The 12469-nt window shown below is 39.0% G+C and overlaps 1 protein-coding gene across 5 annotated transcripts in view; it reads left to right on the top strand.

Annotated features, from left to right (window-relative positions):
* VEZT (vezatin, adherens junctions transmembrane protein) overlaps positions 1 to 12469 on the top strand; it is a 69469-nt gene that overhangs the window by 21586 nt on the left and 35414 nt on the right. For all 5 annotated transcript variants that reach the window (XM_063322776.1, XM_063322775.1, XM_063322773.1 and 2 more), the window contains 3 exons: positions 3357 to 3446; positions 5924 to 6099; positions 8884 to 9159. In XM_063322776.1, coding sequence (XP_063178846.1) covers positions 3357 to 3446; positions 5924 to 6099; positions 8884 to 9159 — 542 coding nt within the window. The remainder of the gene's footprint in view (positions 1 to 3356; positions 3447 to 5923; positions 6100 to 8883; positions 9160 to 12469) is intronic.

Below are 12469 nucleotides of genomic sequence, written 5' to 3'. Positions count from 1 at the left end.
TTGTTTACGCCTCTTGTATTCAGTCAAGTGGGAACCCTGTGCAGATACAATCTGGTGACACGTAGCAAGATTTTGGCAAGGCAAATATCTAGTTTGGGATCTTCAGGGACTGAAAAAACAAATCTGGACAAAAAGAGGTTCCTAGTGACTGATAGGAATGTTGCTGCTGCATCTTGCTGTCCTGCCAAGCAGAGCATATGGTTCAGGCTTAAGGAAAGGCAGAGGCATTAGTTGAATTAGAAGCACATCTTCAATAGTTTTGGAGGGGGATTGGAATTTTTTTTTTTAAATCAGAGCATGGCCTTAACGAACATTGGTCTGAAAAGCTGTAAAGGTACTTCAAGGTTGTGTTCTGAGGGCTGATGAAATGCCAAGCTCCCATCTGAGGGAGCGTAGACATGGGATTTAGCACGGTAATTATAGGTGCAGTGTTCCTGGCTGTACCAATGAGCTAAAGTTCTGGTCTCATGATCACTTGATAGTCAAAAGTACTGTTTGCAAGAGCTCCTAGACCTGTTTTCTGGAATTAAATCCTATTTGGGTAATTCTGCTTGATCTTTAAGGAATATATTTCTTCCCATTTACATTTTTCCTTTCTCACACATTTTCCTAGACTGCTGTGCATATCTGAATGTTTAAATTGATTACACTGTCACGCCTTATCCCATCTTAGATGCGATAATATTTCATCAGCAGAACACGGCTGGTGCTGGAGGCAGCTACTGGGGATTGTGTTGTGGCTAGCCCTCAGTGGCTGTGCAGGTGACCTGATGTGAAAAGGCAGAGGGACCATCCTTTGCCTTTGTCTAGGGCTCCCACCCACTTAGTGCTGGCTCTGGGTAACTGGAAGGTGTTTGATGTGTAGCATTATCTTCTTTCTGAACTGCACAGAATTGAAAGGTGCCAATGTGAATGATGGTATTGTAGATACCTGCTGGTTTGCCATTTCAGGTTCATCCTGTACAAAAAAGAGAAATAGCCCTTAGAATTTTATTTTAGATTCAAATGAACGTGCTTAAAATGTGTGTGTCCTATGCTATTTTTTAAAAAAATGTTAGGAATTATACATCTTTGTTATTCAGTTTACAGAGAGTTTGGCCCAGTGGTGTTCTAAAGTTGTAAGAAGAATACTCCAGAAGCATTTGCAACATGACCTGACTTGTGTGTTGATGAAAGTTGTTTTACTTGTCAGTAACACTCCCAATGGGAATGCAAACTCTGAGGCACTGTTCTAAGGATCTGAATAATTTAATGCAGTTACTGTACTCTACTGGGTCACAGCCCAAGACAGTGGGTTGCCTTGTTTTGTGTTTTCAAGCACTGACATGCCTGTTGAGTGTTTATGCAAGCTCAGATTTTTATTTTTAAACTAAAACACAGAAAATAAACCAAAAGACTATTTACATAGCACACTAGTATGGGTGGTTTTTTTCAGTAATTCCACAGTCTAGTCTAGTCAGCTGGTAGTGGTTTAAAATTACCCTTGGTGTAGATTTAAATCTTCATGATAAAAACCCAAGGACTTTTGAAGGCTAAGCCGTTGCAAATGGTAGGCTGCAGGAGGCATAATTTTAAATAGCAAATGGGCAACTCTTTCTGTACTCTGCTTTCAAAGTACTGGGAAAAGTATTCCTGAATGAGGTATCTGTCTGCAGCTCAAATGCAGAGCAAGGACTTTGGCTTAGTTCATCTCAGTTTTCTGCAAATTGTAATTGCGAAATTTTGTTTTATTTTCCACCACCTTACAAGAAACTTGGAGGATAATCTCGTGCTGCAGTTTGTGACAACTCTTCCAACTTACATCAGTGCCCTTGAGCAACATCAAAATGCAATCACTTGGATTTTTTCCATAGTCTAAGAAGTGTGGATTGCTGGGATAGCTCCTCCTAATAAGCCACGATGATGTCTGTGTATCAGGAAGAGTTATCGTTTTGAAACCCCTATTATTGATTTGTCTCTCCACTGACCTAGAAACACTTCCCTTTGGCGTAGGTCTGCAGTTCTTACTGTACACAGAAAGATGAAGCATAGGTAAAGAAAAACTGGAGTCAGGTTGCCTAAATGGACAAAGTTAATTCAAAAATTGTTCTGTGAAGCATAAGGGCTTTAGGGTGACAATTTCTGATGTTACTCAAAGCTTTTCTGCCCTGGCTTGCTACTTCAAACTTGTGTCACGCTGCATTTCAGAGGGCTGTCAGGCTGATCACAGGGCTGACCGCAAAGCTCCAAGCCCCTATTGCTTGGTTTTACTCTTGTATTTACTCTTCAATTTGGGGGGAGGTGGGGGGGAACCAAGAGGGAGAAACGGAAGAAGCTGATTTAATGCAGACACCCTTTATACATTAAGCTATTGTAATCTGTTTGGGTTTTTTATATATATATTTTGAAACAGTATGCCACAAAATGTAAGTGCTCCACAATTAATTTTTTTGGCATACATTTTGTTTGATTGTATTACATGTCAGCAGTCTGAAGATTTAAGAGGTAGGGCCTCAGAATTCATGAAGTATATGTAAGTAAATATTTTGAAAAATACTTCCTGTCAGCTCAGTCTGAGGAAAGTAGATACACAATGTGTGTCTCAAACTCAATTTTTTTCTCATTGAATGGCTGCAGAGTGAAGCAAAATCATGCATCTATTTAATTATAATCTTTCATGCATTGTATTTTAGGAAGATATATGAGTAAAATGTGTGATGACTGAGAGGGAGTCCCTCTAATTAGTGGCATTCCAAGTTATGTTTAGATAAAAGTGTGGATTTAGGTTGCGTGGGAAGCAGCATGGAGAGAAAGTACCTGACAGCACGAACTGGTTGGGACAGGGAGTTTCTGGGACAGTTCCTCTATTTACAGTCACTCTTCCCTATCTCAGTTCACAGCTCTTCCAGAGCCTTGTCCTCAAGCTGCGATGGTCTGCCAAGGAGAGGATGTTCCTCTCCTGGTCCCCACTTTTCTTCAGTCTCTGTCAGACATTTAACTTCACTGCTTTTTTTTATCCTCGAGGAAAGAGAAAGTCTCTCATATCAATGCAGCAGCTGCCAATTTGAGATCAAACTAATTCTAGCTGTTGTTATTTTTAACAGTACAACATAACAATCCATTATGCTCCAAATAGGTGGGGCTGCTGAAAGCTTTAGTTCATGCTCCTGTGTACAGGCAAACTGACGGGAAGCAGATGTTCCTTTAGCGTACTCTGAAGTTAGGCCAACCACAGTAAGCGAAACTTCCTTACAGGTACTTGGGTCTGAGTTAACAAGAAAAGCAAATGCAGAAATAAAGGATTTGTCTGTTGTTATTTATTTATTTGGGGCTTTGGTGTTTTTTTTTTTAATTGGAATAATTTCTGTTCCCTTCAGCAAGGCATCCTGTCAAAACTAGTTGAGTTCTTTAGAAGTTGGTTTCCTTTTCCACAATATAAGAAAAACGATGACATACTTCACCGACTGGTAAGTGATCACTTTTTTTTTTCCATTTCCTTTCCTAATCCACAAGTCTTCCTTTCCTCTGTACCTCATCCTCTGAGTACCATCTTTGGTCTGTACTGTTGGGTTTGGCTCTAAGAGTTTTACTTCTTCTTCAGCTAATATTGATTCTGGTTTTCATACTTCGTGTGCAAAGCAAATCGGGCACGCAAGAACAGGAGAAATATCAGTAGCCAGCTTGAAGATGTTAAAAATGTGGAAGATAAATTAAAATAAAATGTGTGAGAAATTCACGAAATTCTTGAAAGCGGAAAGGAGTTAACCTACAGTGTACCTGCCCCGTTTGGTTGAAGGCAGTGTGGAGACGCTGACTGAGAAGGTCCATACGTTGCAGCATAGTGCCTTGCAGGCACAGCTCAAGACAGAAGGCTCTAGAACTTCACCTGAGTATTGCTTTCACCCTCTGTTCCAGCCTGTTGGCTCGGGCATAGCCCAAACGCAGTGCAGCTGTACTACCCCTGGACCCATCCTGGCCTATTTGTTTCTTCACTGCTCTCCACGGTGCTTCTGCATTTGCGTAAAGCAAAGGAAATTAAGGCATCTCTGTTATAATGCTCCAGAATGGTGTTATTCATTAAGAACAGATGACATCTGTGTAGTGGTCTGGCTGTAGGGAAAGGCAAGAACAGTTCTGTGTACTACCTATGTGCTCTCATCTCAGCAGGTTGGGTGTCCACCTGCCTTACCAGAAGTTCTCCTACTCCTGGAGCCTGCAGGAACTTTTCGGGCCCAAGTCAGCCTGTGTGGGGCAGACCTAAAGGGTGATAGTTCTACCCCAGATAATTAAAAATAGTTTTGAGCTGCCTTTACACCTGTTCTCTGCAATGCCACCTTTTAGCCAGTTCAGTCTCTAGCCTGGGCTTGTCTGAGATCTGCTTTAACTTGCACACAGCTGCCTGGTGTTCCTAGGCTGGCTTCCAAATGTCGCATTAGTCAGACTGTTCCAGAATCTAAAAGTTAGAATTTTCATTTAATTTTTTCTACTATCATATAGGGATGATGACTTCAAATGTAGCTTCGAAAAAAAATTGTTAAGCAACATGAGAAGTTAGGGATTTCCATTTCTCAGAGAATTCTGCCAAGTCCAATTGCTATCTCTTCTTCCTTATCTCAAGCGGACAAAATTTCCTCTGAAAACTCCCATTAGTGATCTTTGGTTGTCATTTTTTCTTCCTCCCTCTTCCCTTACGAATCAAAGGTATTATCTTCACAGCTTTTTTTAGCCTTACTTTCTTGAGATGGAGACACAACCAAAGAATATGGAAAACATGTTTCTCCTGCTGCATGCTACAGTAGGGTACTGAAATGACACAGGATGCGTCGGAGGAGGGCAGAGTTTCCTCTTACACACAGTCCCAAAACAAAAGTTTTCCATTAAAAGCAGAATGAAAATTATCGCAAGTGACACCAATGTATGGAATTAAACTTTTGACTAGCTATCTTATGGTTTCATAGATAATGTCGTTCTGCCAATGACAGAACCAAACAGATTTTGTATTGTGAAATGTCAAACTTCTATTAACAGATTCTATTAAAGGGTTTTACAGAAATATTCTCCTTTCCTTCCTGTAATCTTTCTAGATGCAAAGATGCACGTGTTTGATGTTTGTTGGGTTTTGTTATGACATTCTTAACTTGAAGTGTTTTGTAATTATAATTTGGTGCAGTATGCAAATTAAAATTTCAGGGGGCTTCTCTGATGGATCTATTTTTCTTCAAGATCTGCATATCTGTCTTAAAGAACTATAGCTGTAGGGGAAAAAATAGCAAATGCTTATCATGGCATCAAATCCACGCCTAAGTAACTCCCTGAAGTTTGCCTGGAGTTCAGCAAGTGTGAGGTCGTCGGAGTCCCATGCTGTTTTATGTTTGGATCACGTTCCCTTGGGAAAGGTCACGGAATCCTGCAGGAGAGGACTTCACTGCCTTTGCTGGGGGCTTGAGTCCAGTGTATTGACCCTACTATTGAATGTCCACAGGCGACTTTTTGTTGACTAATTTGTAATGTTTCTCTTTCTAATTTTTGCTTGTTTGTTAATGACATAAATTGCATCATGGCATTTAAAAAAGAAGAGTGCTGTTTTATTGAAGATCTTCTAATAGATGTAGCACGTCTCTGATTCTTATGCAAATATACTGGCATAATCTGTGGCGTGTTTCCAGATATTGTTACTATCTAGGTCAGAGCACAAAGTCAGTGCGACGCACCATGCAAGTCTGAACAGTTAGGTAATATGTAAGTTTTTAAAGTTAAGCGAGTTTCATAAAAATGAAGTAGCTACTTGTGATACATCTGAAATATTCCTGTAGTCTTTGGGAACAGGTTGCTGTCAGTAAAGAGCAGAGTGTCTGAGTGTTTTCCTTGTTCTGCTAACTTAATTTTAAGAATGGTCATATTCTTTACTAATGCTTCTTTTTTTCTCCTGCCCGTTTGTGCTAAGGATGTTGGATTTCGATTTGACACGCTCCGTACCATCCTGCAACAGGAAGTTCTGCTGCAGGAGGATGTGGAACTGATTGAGTTCCTTGACCCCAGTATCCTGTCTGCAGGGCAGTGTAAGCAACAGGAAAACAGACAGCTTCCAACGCTACGCTCCCTAGCAACTCCTAATATTTGGTATTGTACAGAGAATATCTACCACTATATTAACTGAGAAACAAGCAAAAAATATATTGTGTGTTCTTTATATAAAATGCAGCAATAAAGTAACACTTTTTTTCTCAGGTCTTTGAGTCTTTGGTCCACTAGTCCCCAAATTTTTCAATAAGCATGTTTTTTCCATTGGGCATTTTCTTGGAAGAGTGAGTTTTAGTCTGAGATAGCTACACGAACATGAATGGGTGCTTCCAAACCCTAACACATGCTATAAGGAAGAACTATGGCTGATTAATTCATGAATTTCTAAAGCTACAGAGTGGTGATTCTGATAAATGAGACGTGATTGTGAAGACTGAATTGAAAAGTGTTTTCTTTGCTGTGGTCTTCATAAAATGTTGGGGTGAGGGTGTGCGTGCAATTAATTTTCAGATACAAAATACAAGAAGAACAGACTAAAGAATATTTATAAAGCTGCATTCAAGTCAGCAGAGACTGGTGAAATTTATCCTAGAATACTGAAGGAGCCAGCTGCAGCAGTCTCTGAACAGCTACCACCGGTATTTGAAAAATAACAAGGATGTTGGGTGTTCTGACAGAGCGACTTGCTCAGAAATTGACAGGAATCGGTAGATAAAAATACCTCATAACACAGCCCGGTGCTATGTTTTCATACCTATGTTAGGAAAACAGATAAAAATATTATAAAGCCACAGCAGGTTAAAAACCCCAGCTGTTTAAGTTGTAATATGTCATTATTGATGCTTTCTGTCAAACGAAAACTTTTGAACCAGATTTTTCCAGTGGTTTGTCCCAGTCCTGGTGCTATTCAGTTTCTTTAACTGTTCAGATTATGAAGTACACTTACAGAATTTGTGAATGTTGCTCAGCTTACAGATGACACCAGGTTTGTAAGTGTTTTAGCAGAATGGAGTTCAAAAGTAGCTTGGAGAAATATCTTGAAATCAATAGAAAGGTCAGTAAAGACAAAATTCTAATGCTACACTTGGGAAGGAAAAATCGAATTAACAAACACAAAGTGGTGAATAATTGAGCAGGCAGTACTACTTCAGAAAAGGATCTGCCCATCGTTGCACAGCATAAGTTGAATGCATCAGCAGATTATTCAAAAAATGGCAAATCTTATCCTGGTGTCCTTGTTATATGCAGGACATGGGGGTTTACTTTTCTATCTGTTTCCCTAAGCCTTGTGTTAGGCGACATCATCTGGTTTTGGATACCACACATGGAGAGGCATAGGTAAACTGAACAAGAATAATGAGTTTAGAAAATGCAATCTTTCGGAAACATCAGAGTGTGTGCTAGGATTGTTGGCCAAAATGGAGAAAATTGAGGTGGGGTGGAACAGTGTTACAATGCGTAGAAGGTAGTTAATAAGAAGGTGGTGATCAGTTGTCATTTATTCTGTTCAGAAAGGGGAATGATATGAGGAAAAATAATGTAATTAATTTGCCAGTGATTCAGACTGGACTTGGGGGAAGTCTTTTGAACTCTAATGGTACTTACGAGTTGGAGTAGCTACCTGGGTGTGTTGTGGAGTCTCCGTTTTTTTCTTCAGTCTGTCCACGATGATCTGGATTAACCAGAAACTGAAAATGGACAAAGTCGGGTCTTAAATCTCTTCCAGTCTTTCACTGTTGTGATTCATTTTTTTTGTGTGTGTAATTTTTTTTTTAGTGTACCAAGGCAGTTATAGACTTTGTGTCTACCCTTTTTAAAGTTAATTACATATCTGCAATATTTTAAACCTGCACCTTTACTGAAACCAGTAGCCCTGGTTAAGCGTTAACACTTGTAAAGCTTGTTGAAATATGACCACAAAACAGCCCAGAAAATAGAAAACTAGAGATCATGTCTTACTTAGAAATGGGAAAATATTCCCTGTGAATACTTCCAAAACTAAACACAGGATACACAGCTTTAAGGGGTGAAGAAAGTGAATATTTTTCTTTCCAAAAATTCTGAAAAATTAAAGTTGTTATGCACCTTGAAGCCTATATCCCATCCATCTCTGTGAAGACTGTTATAATTTTACAAAAGTGCAACTATAATTACTATATAGGAAACACTGTATTTTCTAGCAGTTACTTATTTTTGTTGAATTTTTCTAGATGAAAATAACAGCTTTATGAAGTTTTTTAAATGTCCTTGAGAAATAACTGAACTGAGATACGAATAACTCTCGTACTTTAAGGATTTTCAAAAGTTGCCACATTATTTAAAATGATTAGTCAAGCCATCTTTATAAAAATGTGTTAAAACCTAGTGGTGTGTTGGTGTCCAAGTTAAATGAGTCAGAATCTGCAAAACATAAAGCTGGCATTACCGGAGGGTTTTGTTACCAAAAGAAACATGCCCTTCCCTACTGTACTCTTGAACCTGGAAGTACAGATATTCCAGTTCCTACCCACCCTGGCTTATAATGCTGAGTAGTCAGGTTTTTTTCTTTTTCTATTTTCTTTTCTCTCTCTTTTTTTTTTTTTTTTTTTAAAGTCCTATGTATAAGAGAAACTGACCTTTCAGTGTGGTACATTATTCTTTTACTCGTGCCATAAAAAAGCCGGATAAATGTTTCCTTAGAGTATATTGACCAAGTAATATTGTGTACGTATACATCTAAATCTGCCACTAGGACTAGCTTTTGGTGTTTACAGCTCCCTTCAGGACCTACATAAAGCCCCATAATAAGATGTTGTAATCTCAAATGTAACCAGAAGCTTTGCGATTTTTCCCACTTGTTTGACCTCGGGAATCTGTGGTTGATGATACTTTCTCTGTTCTCAGGGATGTCTCGCTGTTGCTTGCCTTTGTAAGTGCACTGCTTATGCTTCCTTCGTGGTGGAAGGAATCATCGTGGCTGCTCTGGGGACTAGTTCTGCTTGTCTATGCAGTCTTTCGAGTGTGGGGCACATGGAGGACAGCCAAGCTGCAAATGTCCCTGCGAAAATACTGTATCCAGCTGGAAGAAACAGTGGCAAATAGCCGAGCTTTTACTAATCTCGTGAGGAAAGCTCTACGACTCATTCAAGAGACTGAAGTAATTTCCAGAGGATTTACCCTGTGAGTCTGTATTTCACTTTATTTGATACACAGGTCCATTCAAGTCAGACATCTTCTAAAATTCTCTTGTTACGCTATCTACCATAACAAGTGGAATTACCGAAAAACATAATACTTAAAGCTTTTCATCTACATAAAATAGTATAATTACCATTCATACTAAAAGTATGAATTCTAACAACTCAGTGTTAAAACTGTGCATCATGAAGGAGAACTAAGTCTCACAAAACTCGTATGCTTTTAAAATCTCATTCTCTGCTAGCAATGACATACATGAAGAAATGGATTTTGAACCATTTTAGTTAACTCTTTTGGGGAGTCATTTGGAGGTTTGCTTGTTTGAAGGTTTTTTGTATCTTATGTTACCAAATCTATGTAAATAAATTGATCTGTAAGTAATCATTCATATTTTAGAAAACAAGATGACATGAAAACCATTCTATTTTTATTTAACAAATAACAGTCTGAAGTAATAAGAACACAGCAATCAGCAAAGACCGTCAAAGGTCATTTCCCACCTCAAAAAAAAGTTTACAATACTTTTTTTTCTTGCATACAATTGCCAAGATTAGAATCTTAAATTATTCAGTGCTGAATTTACCTCTCGTCCACTTAAGGGATGTGAAAGTGTTCCCGGTTATTTAGCTCTTGTAGCTATTTGGTAATTTTTGCTTCTTTGCTATGTGAAAGGACATCAGAACACGTTTGGTGTATGCAATGATCCCAAAGCCAACAGGCCCACTTCTGAGCACTCTCGTTGCCAGGGATGTGCTTCCTTTGTAACAACCTATGGTTGGATACATACCTGTGCCAGTTAGAGTTAAGGTTAAAGGAGGTGGGAAACACCAACAGCTAAAATCCAGTTGACTTCTTTCTAAAAACAATAAATAAGTGCTGTGTGTGCACCAAGACATTGTTTGTTCATGCCAGACCAACTACTCTGCACTCAGGCACATGTTTTTACGTGCAAGCTTGAAACTGTAGACTTAACATTTTGAATTAATTTTCTAGTTTGAGATACCTTCAGTATGCTTCATTGAAGAAATGTTTCATTCTCCCTTTGGAATGCATAAGCATGTCTTCAGTCTGCCTAGCTATGTGTTTTGTTTTGTTTTGGTTTTTGCTGAAGAAGCATATAGTTGAGCAATAGGCAGTCTTATCTTTGGAAACGGGTTCTTAAAAGAAATTATTGTTAGGGCTTGTCCAGATTACTGATGAGAAAAACATTTGGATTTCTTCCTAAGTTTAAGCAAACGAACTTGTGGTCAGTGTCTAAATTGCTGCAGTCTTGCTCTTTTACTACATATCTTAGATAACAGATTAACAAAAAACAGACTGGTCTTTAAGCTGATGCTTGATCTAATAGCCTCTTTACTTAAAACTTTGGCAAGCTTTTCAAAAGACTTTGGAGTATGGATAGAGTGGGAGAAGTCTGACTGTGCCAGCATCCTCATTGGAACAAATGTCCAGTCTGAAGCAGTCACTGCTGTACAAGTTTTGGTTTGCTTTAACCTGGAGGAAGTTCTAAATCCAGAGTGTCCTTTTCTGCATCCACATATGCAAGAGATGCTGCTGCACAGGGCACCGTGAAATTCTTTGGTTGAGACAGCGCTTCATGTATGATCCAGAAAGCTAGCTACCCCTTTTTTCTTCCAGAATTTTGCTACAATAAATCTCAGCAGAACAAAGCTTAATATGTTCTCCTGTAGTAACCTTGTCAAAGTCTTAATGCTTGTTCAGAAAGAGTCACACGGCAATGGAACTGGTCGCATCTGGAAAGTTAATGAGTATCTTCTTGTGTCATTTTACATCCTTGAAGGAATGAGATTTCAACCAGGTAGCACAGCACCCTGTTGAATGAGACATACACTGCTGGTTTAGCGTACTGCTAGTTCAGCACGGTTTGGACTGTGCGTTAACCGTGTTGTGAATGGAAAGATACTGAAGCTGCCGTTTAAATAGTACTGAGTTCAGATTGTGGCTAGCCGTACTTAGCTCAACTCTGATATGGCAAGCCCAGGTCTTCAGCTTTGGCCTGAAGTTCCTTGTGTTCCACTACTGTTTTTAATCCCCATTGCACCATCGATTGCTATGTTCTTGTAGGCTAATTTACATATGCTTTGAGATATCTATGGCTTTGCTTTATTCTACCCTATTTCCCCTTGTTAATTGATACTTGGCTGTATCTGTAAATGTTACATTATTCTTGACGAGGTTTTGCTCAATTCTTCACTGGTCCACTGCTGTCTGGTAGTGACTGCTCTATGTTTAACTAATTCAAGCATTGTCTTCCCCTCATTCCTCTCTCACTCAAACAAACCACAGCAGCCATTTAGAAAAGGAACTAAGAACCCCATCGGGCCTCTCTTATAATAGCTGCTTTTAAAGGCAGCTTGATATTCTGATTTCAGAATGGTCTTCAGAAGTGTTTAATGCTGCTGTTGGCATTTAGGGTACGTCAGTGTGGTACAGGCTCCGCGGTGCAGAGATGCCCAAGACCTCACCAGGATAGTCTGGATTAAAGAGATTGCGTAGCCAAGGTAGGGCAGGGCTCTGCTCAGACAGAACGGCAGTATTTCTGACTAATTGCTTCATTTGCAATTAGACAAATGAGGCCTGATCACGGGTTGCAGCCTGGAATTTCTGCTGGCTAATGAGAGTATGTTCATTGTCTTGCACATTATAAAATGAAAACTGTGGGAATATGTAACGAAAGGCTGCAGCAATAAGCAGCAAATAGTTATTTCCTTGTCTGTCACTGAAATAATTAGCTTTTCTCCAAAATGCTCCCTTTCTATTATATTTTAAAATGGAATCAAGCTCTACGAGCCCATATTGGTGTATATAGCATCTTTATAGAACTGTTTTCATGTTGGAGTGCAGTAATAGGTTTTTATTAATGTGTCTATACATGTTTGTTAAAACTTGAGAGCCTATTTAAACTTTGGCTTGTGAGATTAATGGAGAAATAAGTCACTGTTCTTTACAAGTAAAATGGGTTTGGAGCACTAGGAAAGAGGAAATTCACCCTTAACCTTTTTTTCTTCTTGCTATTTGTGGCTGATATGCAAAGCTGATAACATTTTGTAAGTCCAATTAAGATACATAGAAGATAAATGGAACATTAGGACGTGAGGGATATGGCATGTCTGGCACATAGACATTTATAGCAAGTTATATTAATTTTAGATTACTGGAATAAAGAAGAATTATTTTACAAAAGACACTGCAACAAGCCTTCCCAGAAGGAAAGCAAATTGTTTTGCTGAATACTGGCAGTACATGCTGTGCATGAGTTGTGCCACATTTA

This window comes from Chroicocephalus ridibundus, chromosome 1 (genome assembly GCF_963924245.1).
Source record: "Chroicocephalus ridibundus chromosome 1, bChrRid1.1, whole genome shotgun sequence".
NCBI lineage: Eukaryota > Metazoa > Chordata > Aves > Charadriiformes > Laridae > Chroicocephalus > Chroicocephalus ridibundus.
Note: the sequence above shows the minus strand (reverse complement) of the source record. Positions and strands in the feature narration are given on the sequence as shown.